The 18,526-nt window shown below is 36.0% G+C and overlaps 2 protein-coding genes and 1 pseudogene across 8 annotated transcripts; 1 reads left to right on the top strand and 2 right to left on the bottom strand.

Moving 5' to 3' along the window:
* Window positions 1–1,126: 1,126 nt before the first annotated feature.
* Window positions 1,127–6,107, bottom strand: LOC100794349 (uncharacterized RNA methyltransferase PG_1095-like; annotated as a pseudogene).
* An 829-nt stretch (window positions 6,108–6,936) lies between these two features.
* Window positions 6,937–10,672, bottom strand: LOC100792044 (IAA-amino acid hydrolase ILR1-like 4). Its single transcript, XM_003546592.5, has 5 exons — window positions 10,171–10,672; window positions 9,582–9,707; window positions 8,525–8,839; window positions 7,848–7,976; window positions 6,937–7,496 (listed from the first exon to the last, which is right to left on the bottom strand). The coding sequence occupies exons 1-5, from the start codon at window positions 10,525–10,527 to the stop codon at window positions 7,089–7,091; spliced, it is 1,335 nt and encodes a 444-aa protein (XP_003546640.1). The 5' UTR covers window positions 10,528–10,672; the 3' UTR covers window positions 6,937–7,088.
* Window positions 10,673–13,367: 2,695 nt separating this feature from the next.
* Window positions 13,368–18,115, top strand: LOC100794867 (jacalin-related lectin 19). 7 transcript variants are annotated; one of them, XM_006597118.4, is made up of 5 exons: window positions 13,368–13,593; window positions 13,975–15,295; window positions 15,408–15,581; window positions 16,735–16,944; window positions 17,034–18,115. In XM_006597118.4, exons 2-5 carry the CDS (start codon window positions 13,997–13,999, stop codon window positions 17,364–17,366), a joined length of 2,016 nt encoding a protein of 671 aa, XP_006597181.1. In that variant the 5' UTR covers window positions 13,368–13,593; window positions 13,975–13,996; the 3' UTR covers window positions 17,367–18,115. The 7 variants fall into 7 exon arrangements, with proteins under 7 accessions (XP_006597181.1, XP_006597183.1, XP_006597182.1 ...); XM_006597119.4 differs by having other exon boundaries at window positions 13,401–13,593; window positions 13,990–15,295; XM_006597120.4 differs by lacking the exons at window positions 16,735–16,944; window positions 17,034–18,115 and adding an exon at window positions 15,736–16,205 and having other exon boundaries at window positions 13,396–13,593.
* The last annotated feature ends 411 nt before the right edge of the window (window positions 18,116–18,526 follow it).

Consider the following 18,526-nt stretch of genomic DNA (forward strand, 5'->3'; position numbering starts at 1 on the left):
GAAATTCAAACAAGCAATAAGCATGTAATCATTGGAAATAGAAAATCCCATTAACACCAATGCCATTAAGCCCAAAAAGTAGGACTCTAGATCCTTCTCACATGTGAGTAAGTACGATAAGCATCATCCCTCTTACAAAAGTGAGAACAATGCTACACAAACCACCCCTACAAAAGGTAGGAACAATTACAAGACCGTTAGATAAAACATGGCATAAAAATGTGTTATACCCCCCACTATCACACCAGGTCACGCATAATAGAGGTTGTGGAGGTTTCTTGAGTCCCTCTCTAATGTTAAGACTTCTCAACATGTTTTCTCTAGTGTGAACATGTGGGCTGTGTGGGTAGATCGTCCAACCATAACAAGTATTCACACCATTTAGGCTTAGCGCTTGAGGAGTTATGAACTAATTAACTAAGTTGAGAGTTAATCAAGGTGTTTGGAACATGGACCAAGATCCTTAGGAACAATCAATACCATTGAATACAATCAAAGAATCATGAAAGCTACAACATAAAAGACCAACTAAGTATGTAACTCTTAAAACTAGAAAAGCCTACGAGCCCAGAAACAAGGACTTTATATCCTTCTTGACATGAGTAGGGTGCAATAAGCATCACTTACTAATAATGTTGTTAGAAATTGTATTATAACCGAGATAAGCACTTCTTTTCATCAATAACATGTCTATTAGTATTTCATGGGCTTTAACATTTCATTTCTTAGCATGGTTATATGCCATGTTTGACATGCTTTATAATAATAAAAAAAAATTATGTTCCAAGTGTTTCATTGTGGATGAGTTCTAGATCAGCAATCCAAATTCTGAGGTAAATACAAGAAAGGAAACATTTGAATAATATGCCTTGCAACCTAAAACCTGAACACTATCAAAGTATCTATAACCATTTTATCTCATTAATTTATATTAGGTATTTTCGGAATATAGAAACCCCAGTCTTGTCCCAAGTCTTTATTATGATGCATTCTATGATAGGGTGAGTATTGCGAAACATACAGGTCTTGTTTAGCGTACAAATTTCTGTTTATACCAGCAAGATGCTTTCGGTTTGATTAGTACCCTTTTATCTCAGGGAAAACATGCCTAGAATAAAAGTACAGATACAACAACAAAAGTATTATCTCATTAGGTAAAATTATCTACTTGGATCACACAACACCATTAGGCTTTGGTTAAAGAAAAAATCCCAAAATATATTATTCACCATGAGATCCCTCTTGATAACTTCTTCCAATGTCATTCTTGGTCACTTTCCCCCTTTTCACAGGACTAATAACGGTACAAATACAGCATGCAAAATTACTCGAAAGCGTACCCCAGTCAATACAGCCACAAAAATAGCACTTAGTCTTCTTTCTAAAGATAAAGAAATGAAGAGAAGAATATGATCCATTTATATGCACGCTGAATACTGTTTACTCAAACAGTTAAACATCTAATGTTTCAAGATGTACTTGCATTTCCACCTCAAGTACACAAGTGATAGCGAAACAGGGGTGCAGGAAGCATCAGTCAGTGGGTCTAGTGAAGAAAGGAAGACAAGGGTGCAACTAGAAGAGAGAACCAAGAGAACAATCACAAAGCCTGCGTACCTGAGGGATTATGTGTGAATGTTGCTTGTTATGGCAGAGCTGGCAGCAAGGGATCTGCAGAATATTGTTGTCTACCTCTAGGAGATAAGGATAACCAATTCTGTTATTGTAATGTTCCCTAGCACATAATCACAATTCTGTTAGAGAATCACAGTATAAATATACCGATGTAATAAGCTGCAGATCAATGAAAAAATACTTGCCTTCTTTTCCTTCTTCTTCTTGGAGGTACTGGCCCTCGAAGCCAGCTGCTAGTTACTTCCCTATCAACAAGGATCTGACATGTGTAGCATATGATCTATTTCATGATGAACTTGTCATATCATATGAAGTGGGATCAACACTCAACAATAATCCACATTTGGAGGTTGCTAAGCATGAATCCAAAACCTTTTGGGGGCTCCGCATGAATGGAAATGTATGAGAAACTTTTGCAAGGTTGCAACAATGTGATCCCTGCATGCTTGCCAATGCTACCACCATTCATAATGATTTTGTAATTTGTACACTGATGCAGTAGTTTTGGGTAGGCAAAGCATCAGGCACACTTTGCAGCATAAAAGTATGAGTTTTCCTATCTATCACCTTGAAGACCCAATCTTGACTTGCATCTTGTATTAAGCTTGTAATCCCCTGAAAGCCATGTCAGAAACAGAGAAATAGAGGAAACATAATTTGAATCAATTGTAGAGAAACATAATTTGAATTACTGTGGATTGTTTATCACTCACAACTTCAACTCATACTATCAGTGGCCTATAAAGCATTATACAAATTCAGGAATGGGTAATGTTACAGAGATGGCCTATATAAGGCTATAACCTATGACTGCATTAATATATTAGCTGCAGCTGCTCTAATAAAGACTTGATAACAGTGAATAGAAATGGAGAACATGAGAAATGGTAATTTTTATAGCAGTTTCTCACAGCCACCATGGGCCAATCGATACAACTCAGTTAAGCCAGCTGAACAAGTCCAGTTATCCACTGAATTCTGCAATTTGTATTCATTTCATTAAAAAATAGTAATTACAAATGGAATTTATATTTGACAACAAATCAATATATAGGTTTATGATAATTGTTTTGTCTTTTTACCAAATCCAGTTCAAATAAATTGAATCAATTGATATATTTAGAAATTTCAAACAAAACAGTCACTAAAAATTCATCAGACATCCAAGGTGCAAACTCCCAAGTAGTTCCTAAAGTAGCAAAGAAAATGAAATAGTGCCTGACCTTGAAATGGAAAGTTTTAATTTATCACAGATTACTGAAGCTCCAGAAGGCAAACGCACTCAATATGAGGTGTGTGTGGGAACATGTCAACTGGCTGTAGGCTTATTAACTTGTAACATCCTTTTATATTCTGTTCCACCTGCACAAAACCTTTAACAGCTCAAATAATTGAATCCCAAAGCCTAATAATATAAAATAAAATGACACATACCACACCATGACAAAGATAATCAAGGTCGCGTGCACATGTGGCAGGATTACAAGAGACATACACTATGCGAGGTGCCCTAAGATTTAGAAGGAACTTAATCAACTTCATGTGCATTCCTGGGCGATTGGGATCTGCATTAAGTTTACAATGGTGAGAAGTGTAATGCATTGGGTCACACAAAACGACAACCAATATTGTGAATTATAATCTTCAGCCAGTGTGAACAACATAAATGATCAGCATGTTAATACCTAAAATGGAGCTAAGTTTGTTTTCTTGACATGGAAACTGTATGTTGAAATCTTGAAGCGCACATTTTAAAATACCAGTTTAAATTACTAATTAGCACATTTCTCCATACAAGAAGTCAAATGTAGCAAGTTCCCTCAATTGTATACAAATCAGTACAGAAAGCATGACAAGTTCAAATTTGCATGACACTTATCCACCTGATTTAACCAAACAAAATTCAAGTGATTGAAAAACAAGGTGAATAACTGGCAAATTCAATTGGTAGAAGAATATCTCCATATGTACTCCTGATTAAGATTATATTCAAGTAAATAGCTTTTAGCACAAACCAAATTAATTAAGAGATATAAATATAACAAAAGAATAAGTAGGAATAAGGAAACTTAGAGCAACGAAACCTGAAATGACAATGTCAGGTTTAGGAAAATTCTTCCCAAAATTCTCATCAATTTTATTGAGATCTCCCTGGACAAATGTTGCATTTTTTTATTCCATTTATCTTGGCATTAAGATGAGCATCTGTGATGGCTTGAGGAACTACTTCATAGCCATAAACATGTCTATCACTGTTCAAAATTGGAAGACAAGAAATTAATCTCATTGTTTCACAGTTTATCCTAAAATACTAAAACCAGATGGAGATCAAAGATTACCTTCTTGCAAGCGTCAAACCTATTGTGCCTGTTCCACAAAACAGGTCAAGGACAATTTCTGAGCCATCACCCCTGACTCCAGCACAATCTTCTATAAGCTTATATAAAACCTCTGCCTAAAAGGGAAAATAAAAATATATTTTTTTCTTGAGAGATGACCATGACTAAATTTAAGGAATAAAATATGGGACAGGGTCTAAAGAGAATGCCAAAATTTGTGGGCTTATTGCAAACCTGATAAGTATTTGTTTGAAAGAAAGAGTTGGCTGATATTTGGAATGTACACCCTCTTAAGGTCTCTGTAATGCTAGATTTACCGTACAAAGTGTATTCTTCCTCCCCAACAGATGTATTTACATTATTAACGACACTTACCTATCATTCATGCAAAGAAGAAACTTCAATGGTATTAAAACCAATATGTACATACAGTTTGGAAAGTTAAGGAAGAAGCACATTTATAAGGGGAAAAAAAAGAGTAATTAAAAAACTTAAGTACCAACCACTTCAGGAAATACAGAAACTTTATCAACTAGGAACTTCAACAGCTCAGGCTTGTAGGAAGAGGTCACAAAGTTGACCATAACTTCAGGCTGATAAGTTGTTACATCCCTGGAACAAAACTCATATATTAATATTGATATGAAAAAAAAAAGGTACCCTTCAAATTCAAATATATAAGAATGTACGAAAGGTACAAGTGTACAACTACAAGCCTAATTTATGTGCACAAATAATTATAAACGCTCTTTAACTCTCAGAGTGTAGGCCTGGCCATGCAAAACACCAAGTTTTGCTACCAAGTTAATCAGTTTGCTGCAAAATGAAATAAATTGCTATTCCACCCTTCAAATTACTATTTCTGAACCCATGCACTAGTTTTTAGAAAATTTATTGTAGAATGTACCCAGGTCCGATGCAATGTTTGAGCAGTCATCCAAGACCGAGAGTATAGTTACAAGAACTACCATATCCATATCTACCTAAAAGAATTGAGAGATCGAAAGATATAACTTATATACCTTCCAGTTCTCAGCATCAAATGCTTAAGAAATCCCTTGTGTGAATGAACACTGTAGGGAGAAAAACCAAGTTGTGGATCTCTCCAACATTCTTGGACAGCTGCAAGTACCTATTCAGATTTCCAAGTAAAAACATAAGTGATTGAATAAGCTTCCAAGATATGACAGCCAATCAAATAGAACTATATCATGCAAAATCACTGCAGTGTATAAAGCTGGGGAATAACAGTGCATACCTTATTAGCAGGATGAGATTGCAGTAAGCAGTTGTCAACATTTAGAATTTTATCAAAAAAACCAGGAGCATGCAATCCCAGCGCATAATTTTCATTGTTACCAACATCATCATCAGCACGTCTGTCTTGCAGTAATTCTTTAGGCAACCATCTTCGGGGACCAAACGAGAATTCCATCTGCACACACAGAGCATAAAAAAAAAAAAAAAAAAAAAAAAAAAAAAAAAAACACAACACAAGCCATCAATTAACCTCCTCGGGGCGATATCGGGTTAAAAAAAGAAGTAGCACAGGCTAACCTCATTCCTGTAATGAAACTGAATATCAAAAGGAACAATGGGCTTGATAACCCCGTGCAGTTGGAGTTGCTCGCGAGAAAATCTTCCTACGTGAATCAACAGGTCGCGAACCTGCTCCTCCTTGGCTCTGAGCTGAGCCTCGTAGGACAAGTTTTGCGTCTTGCAGCCGCCGCAATAAGGAGAGTTAGTTACCTGAATGTTAGTCGATTAAATGAGAAAGAGAAAGGTGTTTGTGAATGGAAATGGAGAGAAGAGGTGAGTGAGCTCAGCGTAATTGCCCTTTTTGCGGGTGACGCGGCGGTCGCAGAGGACAACGAAGCCGGTTTGGGTGACCTAGCAGAGGCCCTTGCCTTTGAAAGCAAGGGATTCGCACACCAGTTCCAGGGTTAGACCACGTTTGGGGAAGTAGGAATTGGGAGTGGGGTCCACATCTTCGCCGAGAGAACAGGAGAGAGTGGATAGACAAGACCGAAACCTTCGAATGTGCAGTGGCAGCAGAATGTTGAAATGCTCATCATTTCGCGGCTTCACTCTGCCCCTGCAATCGAATGCTGAGTTTCGGCGCGGATGTTGGAGTTATAATATTTACAGCTTTGGAAAATTCAGGTGACATCCTATTGAGAATTGTATCCAAACATGCTGCTATAAGTAGTTGTTTGTCTGTTTCATGAACGGGGAAGGTGAGTAGGGATGATGCTGAAATAAGACTCGAAGCAAATGCATTGCTTGATCTCTCAAACGAATGATTATTCATCCTATCTGAGTCCTGCATTCCTCTCCCGAAATTTGAGCATTATCTTCCTTTACATATCATGGTCATGGTATAGCTTAATGCTTTCATTTGATAACGCTGAAACAAAAACATGGCACCAGAGGTCAACCTTAGAATAGTCGAATCGAAGACACGGTACTGTATACTTAACGGAATATGTTGACGAGCACTATTTCCGGACATTTGTGGACTAATCAAAAGGTGGTATTCATCTTAATACCTTCGGAATATATGACATCAACCAGGATTTCTTCAAGAATATTTTTCATATAACCACCTGGCTTCTGGGGTGAATCTTTACAGTGCTGATTGCAGCATGCTAGTTTATTTCAGAAACTACTTTGCTCTCCCGGGATTTAGATGTCTTGGACATTGAATCCAAACCACATTTCATACGAATAGCATGCAAATTTAGCATATCTGAGAACAGATGTTTCAATGTTTTGGGATTCCCATCATCACACTATCCTCCAATACTTGCAAAGGAAATATCTTATTGTACTGTCTCTAGTTATTCTATTTCAACTTAGAGTATAATTCGATAATAGTTGAGTGACTTTGAAATTGTAGAAAATATCAAAATAAAAAGTTGTTTGTTCTTTCCCATTTGATTTGCCCCCTAGACAAGCAGGGTTAGCGATTATAATGTGGAAGCACTATGGATTTATTTTAATTTGAATGTAATACATTTACAACTAAGGATGTAACCAACCAATGCCCCCACTACGCCGTGATTGCACCTACAAATAGCCCAACAAGGGCTTTCAACAATCTTGTGTTATAAATTATAATTCATCGTGATGTTTCCCCCCCACTACTGATATGTCCGGATTTAATTTGAGAAGATAACTACTTGCTAATGATACATGAAGTGCAGCTCCATAAGGAAGTGCATCTTCATTGATTTTGAAATATGGAGAGTGTGGAGATTCAAGATGTTCATTAGAGGCATTATCCATTCCAAGGAGGAAGAAGTATCCCGGAAAAACCTCTTGATAGAATGCAAAGTCCTCAGATCCCATCAATGGTTGCATCTCCTTGACATTATTCACGCCAAGCAAACTCCCAGCAACACTTTCAAAGTACCCATGCAAGTCCCCGTTGTTTACTGTAGGGGGGGAGAAAGGTTTCTCATCATCAAGAAAGTTGACCGTTGCATTGCATCTCTGCACAGCGGCTTGACCAGTGATAACCTACATAAATGAATCAGCCTTAGCTCCTAATAGGATTGCAGTGAAAACTACAGGAAGGTACAATCATCTGTTGGTTGCAACACAACCTTGCAAAATGCCCAACAAATTTTGTTATGCACAGGATCTGTGTCTCCACCATGACCTTATCATATGAAAAACTCATAGGGAACCAAATCCAAAATCCATGCATCTATTTGGAGTTTGTCAATTAACAATTTGTACAGCAACAAATAAGAATAAAACACATTGTTACAACACACAAATTGTTGTGAGTTAATAGTATCAAAGAAAAAGAAAAAGGTGATTAGTTCCACTTGAAGTGTATAAATGAATCTATTCTTCACAACAGACCTGCTCAATCCGCTGTCTCAGTTGCATGAAGCTTTCTTTTGAAAAAGCTCGGAAGGTGCCACCAATTGTGACAGAGTCTGGAATAACATTGAAAGCACCACCTCCTTGAAACTTTCCTACAGTCACAACCTGTGCAATATTCTTTATGTTAGGAAGACACAGAAGATTGTCTCCATAAACAATTAATTATTTCTGGAAACAAGGCTTTCATCATATTCGATAATCATTTAAACAGATTATACTGTAGTATTATCCAAATGTACAAGAGTAGGCAAGGCAGTGTGCCTCCATCTAATTATTGTTTAAGTTGTGAGAATCTCTATTCTCTGGCAACATATCTATGTCCAAGACCCACAAGAATACAAAGCATTTAATGCTTCGTATAATGATAAAAAGCATAAGGTATCAAATTAAGTAAGTGACAAAAAGGTGGGATTGATACTTCCAAATTATGTGTAGATGACAAAAAAGAGTGAGTGAAAGAAAGCAAGAAAAACCAAGAAAATGCCCACACATAGTATAAGTGAGCATATACAAGACAGGCTGGCCACTCTGGTAGTCATGGATTCAAAATATAGTACAACCTGAATGCTCTTGGACAGTAAGGTAAGCATATAAAATAAGAATACATGAGTATCGGTGGCAGGAAGGGAAAGATTGAAATGAAATAAGCTTACCTGGGAGTCCAGAGGATCAACCTCACGAGAAACAATATGCTGTAAGCTAACAATCACATTGGAAGCAGCCAATATTGGATCTATAGAGTGCTGAGGGATAGCTGCATGGCCTCCCCTGCCATTTATTGTTGCTTCAAAGAAGCCGCTTCCAGCAAATATGGGACCCGACCTTGAGGCCACTTCACCAATAGGATAGGTAGGTACAATATGCAATCCAAATATGGCAGAGATATTTTCCAAGACTCCAGCATCTAAAATTTTCTTAGCCCCTCCACCTCCTTCTTCTGCTGGTTGAAAAACAAGAACAACAGTTCCCTATAGAGACAAATTAAGGAATCATATCAACGATCCATAAGAGGACTAAAACAATAGAACAGCACAATTAATAAAAAAAGTAGTAAGCTGAAGTATCTGTCTTGGGATAGTAGATGATATAGTGGCCAACTATTTTCCTTTTCCATTTCTTTTCCAGTCTTCTTCTAGATTATGTTTTTGTTACACACAGATGCATTATGTTTTTAAGATTAAAGTTGCAAGCCGGGTGATAGGATGATTGAAAGTTTGTTACATACAAAGTTGGCATAATGAGCAGTCATAGCTGGTAGCAGTTTGCCAACGTTTGACTTTGACATGATTACAATAAAAATGAAAAGGCAGAAATTGTAAACAGCAAAAGTACATAACCATCAGAAGAGTCACAATCTTGGATGAAAAACTAAGGGAATCTCAATGGCTAACAAAAAAATCAACTGTTGGTATTACAAGTGCATGCATAACAAATCATAAATTTGTTAAAAATTTTCTATTCTATTAACTTTCTCATTAAAGGCTGAAATGTCTCACTTTTCTCTTTAAGGGAAACCAATCATGTTAGAGGAGTCAAATCTTATGTTCTAGTCGAGATGGCAAACTGGAAGCAGTGTAACTCTCCATATTCTAAATTATTTGAAGAGCAATACTTCAACAAAACATTTAAAAAAAAAAGTAAAACAGCACGTTCTTTATGCATAAATTATATGGAGTAATGGACCCCCCAAATAAATGTCAAAAATCATACTCGTATCTCATTTTCATGCCGTTTGAGGATCTTTGCAGCACCGAGAAGCATGGCAACATGAGCATCATGACCGCATGCATGCATCTTTCCAGGTACTTTACTCTTGTGCTCCCACTCCACCATTTCCTAAGGTTAAAGAAAGCAAAAATAAATGAACGAAATATAGACCAACAAGTGTAGCTCTTAGAAATATGACCCATAAACTGGAAAAGGGTAGGAGGCTAATCATGAAAATTTGATTAAAGGCAAAACATTAGTTTTAAATCAAACTCAAATGGATGGATTTCATAACAATAATAATTTTGTTGGCATAGACTACAGGTATCCTCCATGGGAAGAAATCTTGTTGGAGTTGGGTAGAATTACTACAAGCAGCAAAGTTCTTCTTCCAAGTACTTATCGCAACTACATATCAGACTCGAACCCAAGACCTACTAATAATAAAGTTAGAACAACTTCACTCCAGTTGATCCACGCACTCGGATAACAATAAAAATAATAATAATTGAAAAGCTAGAACCCTGATACAATTACAAGGACATGGTAACAATAAATGGAAAGAAAGGAAATATATAGAAATCATGTAGACCTGCAGAGGAAGAGCATCCATGTCAGCTCTTAATGCAACAAAAGGAGGGAGTCCAGTCCCTATGAAGCCAACAACACCAGTGACTGCAACTGGGTATTTATATGAGATGCCCAGTTTATCCAATTCAGTTCTTATCAGCTTACTGGTCTCAAATTCCTCATAACCCAGTTCTGGATTCTCATGAATCTTCCTCCTGATACCAATCATCCAATCAAATACCAGAGGATCCTTGGCTAAATCTAGGAACTTGGTGGTGACGAATGCATTTGAGCTGGAGGAGGAATCTGAGAAGATGGGTGTTGCAGCAAGGAAATGAAAAAAGACAAACAAGTTGACCCATTTGAAGAAAAAACCCATGGCTGCTTTCAACTTTGAGGTGGGTCTGGGAAAGAACAGTGAACAACACAAGATGAACAAACAAAATTACACAACTCACCAAACTATGCAGTTGCAGTAGGAGTATTGTTGTTGTTCTTATTCTACAGCATATATTATATATTATTAAGTACAATGATAACATTTTAGCCATTTTTATAGAATTTTGTTTGGAGATATTTTTAAAAGTTCTTTGTTTTTTTCAGTATCGAGATTATTTTATATGTACTGCGACTTTGTCAGTGTAAATGTAATAGTAAACATTTAGTAGTATTTAATTATGTAGAATTTATTACTTTTCTGGTAAGGCACCTTTTTTTGGTAAAGATCCTTTCTTTATATTATATCACTGATAAGTGAATAACATATACAGAGAATTTTTAAAAAATGTTATTAATATAAAGTATTTATTGGTTATATAAACAATTTTTTTTGTTTTCACTTGATATTTATTCATTTTTTGTCCTAAAAATAATTCATTAATTTTTTAAGATATGTTACACTAAGTTCCCTCAAAATCTGAAACTCAAAGAGAATTTAAACGTTTAATAGAAATTATCCATGTGATGTGTACGTCGCACTTAATAAATTTTTTTCTCATAATGTATGGAAGGAATTTTGCATTCCCTCATTGGGATGAACAAAACAGTTAAAATCAATCAACAAATACTAACTGAGAAGCAATGACCAAGGTCTGTAGCTCTTAAAAGTCTTCAACCAGTCCATAGGCGCACTTGATCTTCTTCTAATGGCACCAAGACACTTCTTAAAGCAAATAAGGACTCTTTCGGCTACCAAATAATATCACAATTAACGATCTTAAATGTGGGTACAATAATTTTAATGCTAAACTGAAACAGAGGCATCACAATAAACAGACACATGTATCAGGAATAATTAAAGAGCTAGATCTGGCTGAAAAGCTCAACCTCATGTCTTCTCTTTTTGAGGTTTTGGATTCGCAAATTTAAGAGAATCAAAACATATTAATGTCAAAATTTTATTTTTTTATTTTCTAAAATATTTTAATTTAAAAAGTTGCAATTTATAATAATATTAAAATTTCATATATATCTTGTAATGTAAATTAAAATCTTTAACTTGGTGGTAAAACTTTTACTCTCCCTGTTCTCTTAAATAGAAAATTATAACACTCTTCTAGTTTTTGGAGGTGTATTTTGCATATTATCCTCGTTAGCCAAAAAAATACATTTTTTCGATTATCTCAAACTATTATTCTGTTATTTTTATTTTTATTTTACCATGTACATTTTTATTTTTGAGTATGATATTGGAAATCATGAACACACATTAAGTGAATTTTTTAATATAATTTATTTTATACTCGAAAATTTATTAAAATAAAAAATATTAACTCATCTTTGTCTAGAATTATAAACAGACACAAAAATACTACATTCTTTTACCTGGAAAATAAACAAATTAAAATGTATGGACGGTATGACATTGTTTTGTAAAGAGCAATTTAGAAAATGATAAACATGTGGATTTGAAAGGGCGGCTACGTCCAATTGGGTTGTCTAAGTCACAGCACGTGACAATTTTTATTTATTCACCTTTTTCCATGATAAAGAAACCAATGCCATTTTCAGAATTATGTTAATTGAGACAGCTTCAATTGTCAGTTACGCATAGTTCAAAAAAAAAATATCATTAGGCATCACACTCCAGAAAGGTTTTTTTTTTTTTTACTTTTTTTTTATCAAAAATATATTTTATGAATAAATTTAAGAATTCTTTTTACACAATCAATATAAAATAATTTTATAATATTATTCAATCATAAATTATCATGTAAAATAAATTTTTTTAACTTATAAAAATTATTTTAAAAATCATATTAACAGATTTATAATATAGTATATCCAAAACTTCGGAAATGTCCATAAATAGTGTTAATTAATTTGGATACAGGGTGATCCAATCAGAAGAGAATGTATTGTGAATGTGATACAGAGAGTTCAAAAGAGGATTGAATAACAATAAAATTCTAAAATTAATTATTTATTTAATTCTTGTAGTTTTTAAATTTATACATTTTATTCTCTAGAGTTAATAAATGGATTTTTAGTCTATGTCGTTTATCTTTTAATTCTCAATAAATTTCTACTGTTACAATTTATTTCCTGTAGTTAATAAGTGGTTTTTTAGTTCATATCGTTTATCTTTTAATTCCTTAAAATTATTTAACACCGTTAAATTATTGTTGTCAAGACCGCACCTCGTCAGCAACCCTGGCCTCTTCACTCCCTTCCACTTCTCCTTTGTCGATGGAAAAACCTTGTGCGTCACCGTCGATGGTGGCCTGGTGATGAACAATCCGATAGCAGCTGTCGTCACACACGTCCTTCACAACAAGCGCAATTTTCGATTGGTGAACGGCGTGGAAGATCTCCTCGTCCTGTCCATCGGAAAAAATATAGATTTAGTAAATTACATCGGTCTTAGTACAAGGAGATCTTCCACGCCGTTCACCAACCGGAAATTGCGCTTGTTGTGGAGGACGTGTGTGACGGCAGCTGCTACCAGATTGTTCATCACTAGGCCGCTGTTGACGGCAGCGCACAAGGTTTTTCCGTTGGCAGAGGAGAAGTGGAAGGGAGTGAAGAGGCTAGGGGTTACCGACGGTGCAAGGTGCGGTCTTGGCAACAATAATTTTAACGGTAGAGACCTATGGGAGATTATAAGATAAACTATCATGGAAAAAAAATGACTAAAATTGATAAATTTGACAAATATAAAGACTAAATAGGTAATTAAATCGCATATTTAAACTTCCTTCAACTTTCCTTTTAAACCTTGCTTCGGCCCATGGAAATATCTATAGGCTCTTGAAGTAGCCCAATACAGAGCACACTATATTTTATCTCTCGATTCATTGGTTAGTTCTTTTTTTCTGTCCCTGTCCCTGTCTCTGTCTCTGTCTACTCCGTTTCGAAAACCCTGTGATGACGTAATCTCTGCCATGGTCATGCTTATTGCTTAACGCTTCGCTTTGTTACCTGCAAGCAAATAAACTAATTTAAGGTATTTTATTCTTCAACTTTATCACGCCCTATGCCTAATTGCCTTCTTTCTTTCCCCAATTTCCAAATTTCATGTTATTCCTTCAATCCGACACCTTTTTGCATGGAGTTTTTAATGTTAACCCTAATTTTTGAACCTTGTTTTTCGTAGAGTGTGTTGAGACGCGTTGATTTTGTGCTATCTCTTGTTCTTATGTGTCTTTAGTAATGACTTGTTATTGATTATCGCATTAATCTCAATGAATTGCCTCTTCATGTTTCTAGCAAGTCAAACAAAATGAACTTTAAATCCAATATAATCTGTATTTTTTGGTATGAAAAGTATGAAGCTTTTGGGAATTCTGTGTTTCTTTTCCTAATTATGGTTGTTGAGTATTATCAGATATCTGTATTCTAGGAGTCAAATGATTTCGGGGAGCAAAAGGAAACGCAGCCTAGGGGATAATCTCGACTGTGTTCGAGAGGCTGCTAGGCTGAAAGAAACTCCAGGCGAAAAAGATTCAGATGAAATGGACACAAGTGATGATGGATCCGTGGATCGTATCTCACAATTTCCTGATCATGTCATCCATCACATTCTATCACACCTTCGTAACGTGAACGATGCAATCCGAACCAGTGTTTTGTCCAAGAGATGGAGAGAACTGTGGTATTCTTATTCTGTTTTGATTTTTGATGAAAGAAAGTTTGCTGCAAAAATTGGACATGAAGATAGCAGTAATAAGGGAATGATGTTTAGAGATTATGTATCTAATTCTCTTCTTACCAGCAATGCAAAAAATTTGCAAATACGGAAATTGGTGTTGCACATGACCTCCTTTGACTTATTAGAAGATGCCCCATGTCTGGAACTTTGGCTAAATATTGCTATCTACAGAAACATCAAAGAACTAGATCTCCATGTTGGCATCAAGAATGGCGAGTGCTATACTTTACCACAAACTGTCTTTTCATCCAAAACATTGACTGGCATAAGGTTAAGTGGTTGCAAACTGGGAACTTGCAATAATATAAAGCTTCCTTATCTGCAGAAGCTTTATCTGCGCAAAATTCCCTTGGTTGAGAACTTTATTCAAAATCTTATTTCCTGCTGTCATTCAGTTGAGGATTTAAGAATCATAAAGTGCTCAGGTTTGAAGCATTTGCATGTTTCAAATCTCATTCGACTCAAAAGGGCTGAGATCCACCACTGCATTCAACTGAAGAAGGTTGAGATCAGTGCTCCTAATCTTGACACATTTTGGTATTGTGGCAAGAAAACAAGTCCCTGTAAAGTTAGTTTGGAGGGGTGCACATCTCTGAAAAGGTTGACATTGGAGCATCCCCAAGTGACTCGTGATTTTTGTGAAAATCAGTTCTCCAATTTTCCCTTACTTGAAAAATTGGATTTAAGTATGTCCAATAATAAGAGTAGATTCATTATTATTTCAAATCCTCATCTTGAGAAATTCACTTTGAAAGGATGCAAGAAACTGGGTATTGTTTTAGTAGAGGCTCCTAATCTTTTGTCTTTTGAGTGCAAGGGTGAGACTATGCCCTGGGTTGAGATTCACCCTTTCGGACTCACACAGGCCAAGCTTTCTTTTGTACCTAAATCTGAACCTAGAGTTGTTGGATATGGTGACAAGATTTGGATTAGGATGAAATCATTCATTCAAAAGTTCAATCGTGAACGATTTAAATTGGTTCTCTATTCTAATAAGGTACTTTCCTTTTAACGTTATAGTCTTATTTGGTTGGCTTCTTTGATGAATTTCCATTTCTAAAGAACTCTTTAGCCTCATTTATTTTTCATTACCTGGTGTTTTGATCCAGAGTATTGTTATTCATGAAGATTTGAACAACGTCATATTGCCTCCAGTGCCTGACCTCGGCTGTGAAATTATCAATTCATCAGCATGCATTGATGATGCTTTGAATAGTTTGTTACGGAAATTGCACCCAGTGACTCTATCTATAATTTCTCCCACCGACAGTAAATTCCCCAAGGTATGTTAGTTCTTTTTCTTGTCTTTGTTTCCAATTCATACATACATTCATGTTGAATTTAAATATCTGTCGTCAATGATGAAGCAAAATATTATTACCGCTGGAAGCCTTCTTGAACTGCTTTTGCCATTAACTGGAAAAATGACAATTGCAGTTAGTTTATGAAATGATGAAGAACAAAGACAAGGACCCAATCTGTTGCATATATAGTACTTCCAAGAATAAATGTTGGCGGCATCTCCTGAAGGATGTCAACTTTGAAGACCTAAATGATGTAAAGTTTGAAGACATCGAAGTGAGTGAAGACAGTAGGACTTCTACGTGGTATAATTGGTTGAAGACTGAGTATACAACATTGGAGTGTCAAATTACTAATCTTAGATTGTGCTGGAATTCTCATGAACATGACATGGAGACATGAAAGACTTGTTTACAAATGATTGACAAAAAATTGTTTTAAAGAAAGTTGTGCTGTGGAATTTGTTCGTTTTCTTTTTTCCCCCTTTTTGTTACTATTATATTAAATTATGATACAGTGGATACTTTGTTTGTAGGAAAACAATATACGCTCCATTCTGGACAATTTTTGTGTTCCTGATATTCTAAATTCCATTTGACATCGAATATAACCCGTGAGAATCAGTGATGCCCACAATGGTGGCCAGCTAATATATCGCAAATTATAATTGAAAATGAGCGATTTGAAATGTATAGTTCCGATTCGTTTAGTATTACTATACTTTATTGAAAAGAAAAAGTGATATTCTTCTAAAATTGTTCGAATCAGATGCTGCATAATTGTACTAATTTGTTGCTTAAATAAACATCATTTTGCATTCCAATCAGTAGCTGCGCTATCATAACGTATCGTTGCTTCTTGCGATATCTTGTATACGCCCCCTTTGGAAGTTAATAGGCCTTATGGTAAAGAACAGATTGGATAACTATCGTTTTTCCTTTTATAATAATTTTTGTTTCTTTTGTTCTTTAACGTTGGTCGTTAGAACTAGTTGTCCCGTCCAAATACATGATGTAGAAAATCGCCTGTTTAGCATATGCTGTTGTTAAAATTTCCATCGTTTATGGTGTAGGTATGCTTATGTTCTAGATTCGTTTCTTCATAGCTAAACCAATAGGGCAATACATTTTGCAGGAAGGAAAAAGTAGGAAGAGGAGCATAATATTGGGACCATGGGGAGGCAATGGTGGAAATAGCTGGGATGATGGAACCTTCACAGGGGTGAGAGAAATCAAACTAGTTTATGGTCATTGTATAGACTCAATCCAGGTGGTTTATGATAGGAATGGCAAGCCTTTAACAGCTAAAAAACATGGAGGAGTTGGAGGTAACAAAACAGCTGAGGTAAGTTCAATTATTACTTCTCTTTGCTTCACTATTTCATCAAATTCCAAACAAATAGAAAAAGTATTCTGTTTGTTCATGTATCCTAGATTAAGCTGCAATTCCCAGATGAGTTCTTGGTCAGTGTGAGTGGCCACTACTGTCCAGTTGTTCGTGGAGGCACCCCCGTCATTCTATCATTGACATTCAAGAGCAACCGCAAAACCTTTGGACCCTATGGAGTTGAAGAAGGGACTCCATTCACTTTTTCAATAGATGGAGGCTGTGTTGTGGGTTTTAAGGGGCGAAGTGATTGGTATTTGGATGCAATTGCTTTCACTTTGTGTAATACACGATCAAAGTCGCTGCTTCAGAAGGTTCAGAGGGGCTTGTTCTGGTTAACAAGCACTGCTCCAAAATCTTCATCCTCCAAGGATGGCTAGAAGACCAACAAAATTGAGAGTTCTCTATGTATAATGTACTGGAAGAGTGTAGATTTCTGATACAGTTGTGCTTCTTCAGATCTTTCATTTTTGTTTACTAGCTTTATCAGGAAACGCATAGTTTTTGAGTGAACTATATTATGATTGTAATGAGGATATTGTCTTCTTAGCCAACAAGCCATAAAAAAATGTTAATTGACTATATATAATACACACACACGAGGAGGTGGGTCTCATTTTCGGCAAATAAGGGAGGTGGAGACAGATTCACTCACTTTGTCGCCCCTAATGTTTAATGTGCTGAATAGCATACCATGTTTGATAGTCTGACTTCAGTTCAATGTTTTCCTACTGCAAACATGCTGTAAAAAGAAAAGAAGAAAATTTTCAGCTTTTTCATCATGTTTGGGATGCTGCATACACATTTATTTGTGCAAATTTCTGTTTTCTTCCCCACTTTTGCGTATCTCAAGTGTATTGCTGTATTGTTCTGATTTGTGTCTACCACGGAATAGAAAGAAAAAAAAAGGTGGATCACGAGGGCATAAGCCCCGTTCTGTTAGTCGAGAAACCATGTGAATGACTGTGATATTGGCCAATATCTTCGGCGGGACTAGCGAAGGCTCCACACGCGTCTCAGCCCCTCGCCCCAAAGGAGCGAGACTAGTCCAAGCTCGAAGTTAACCCGTTTCCGAGTCTGCATCTCTGCAGTCGTGGCCCGGGGACTTTCCTGAGTCCAGCAATAAGCATAGACCCACTCACATCGCCTCATGATCCAACTTACATTTAGAACTTGAACTGTTATAAAGGTTTTCAAAACATCTCTATTTAGCGATGTGGGACTTATTCTCACCATAAGTTAATAGCTGCTGCGAGCTGACTTAAAATCAAATTAGCCAATATTAGCTTTGCATGTTTGGATTAGATTCAGTTTTCTCATAATTAATTTCTAAACCATGTTGAGAGTCAAAGCAATAGACAGTTGCTTCTACTTTTTCAATTTTTCACCCTGGGTTGGGTCCTAGAATCAATTCTAGTAGCCATCTAAACATGTCCTTCCTACTAACTGATGCAATACAATGCTCTGCCAGATTAGTTAAAATGTATTTACTTTTTGTTTAAATTTTCAAGTTGTGACTTGTAAGGGTATGACTAAATTT

This window comes from Glycine max, chromosome 15 (genome assembly GCF_000004515.6).
Source record: "Glycine max cultivar Williams 82 chromosome 15, Glycine_max_v4.0, whole genome shotgun sequence".
Lineage (NCBI taxonomy): Eukaryota > Viridiplantae > Streptophyta > Magnoliopsida > Fabales > Fabaceae > Glycine > Glycine max.

Bases quoted from the DNA above. Each gene is read 5' to 3' on its own strand.
- LOC100792044 (XM_003546592.5), bottom strand. From the start codon at position 10,527: ATGGGTTTTTTCTTCAAATGGGTCAACTTGTTTGTCTTTTTTCATTTC. The intron at 8,840-9,581 runs GTATGATTTTTG...TTGTCTCTATAG, and splicing joins GGCATGAAAATGAGATACGA to GGAACTGTTGTTCTTGTTTT. The intron at 7,497-7,847 runs GTCTGTTGTGAA...TCATTTATGTAG, and splicing joins TGAGACAGCGGATTGAGCAG to GTTATCACTGGTCAAGCCGC.
- LOC100794867 (XM_006597118.4), top strand. From the start codon at position 13,997: ATGATTTCGGGGAGCAAAAGGAAACGCAGCCTAGGGGATAATCTCGAC. The intron at 15,296-15,407 runs GTACTTTCCTTT...GTTTTGATCCAG, and splicing joins TGGTTCTCTATTCTAATAAG to AGTATTGTTATTCATGAAGA. The intron at 15,582-16,734 runs GTATGTTAGTTC...TACATTTTGCAG, and splicing joins CCGACAGTAAATTCCCCAAG to GAAGGAAAAAGTAGGAAGAG.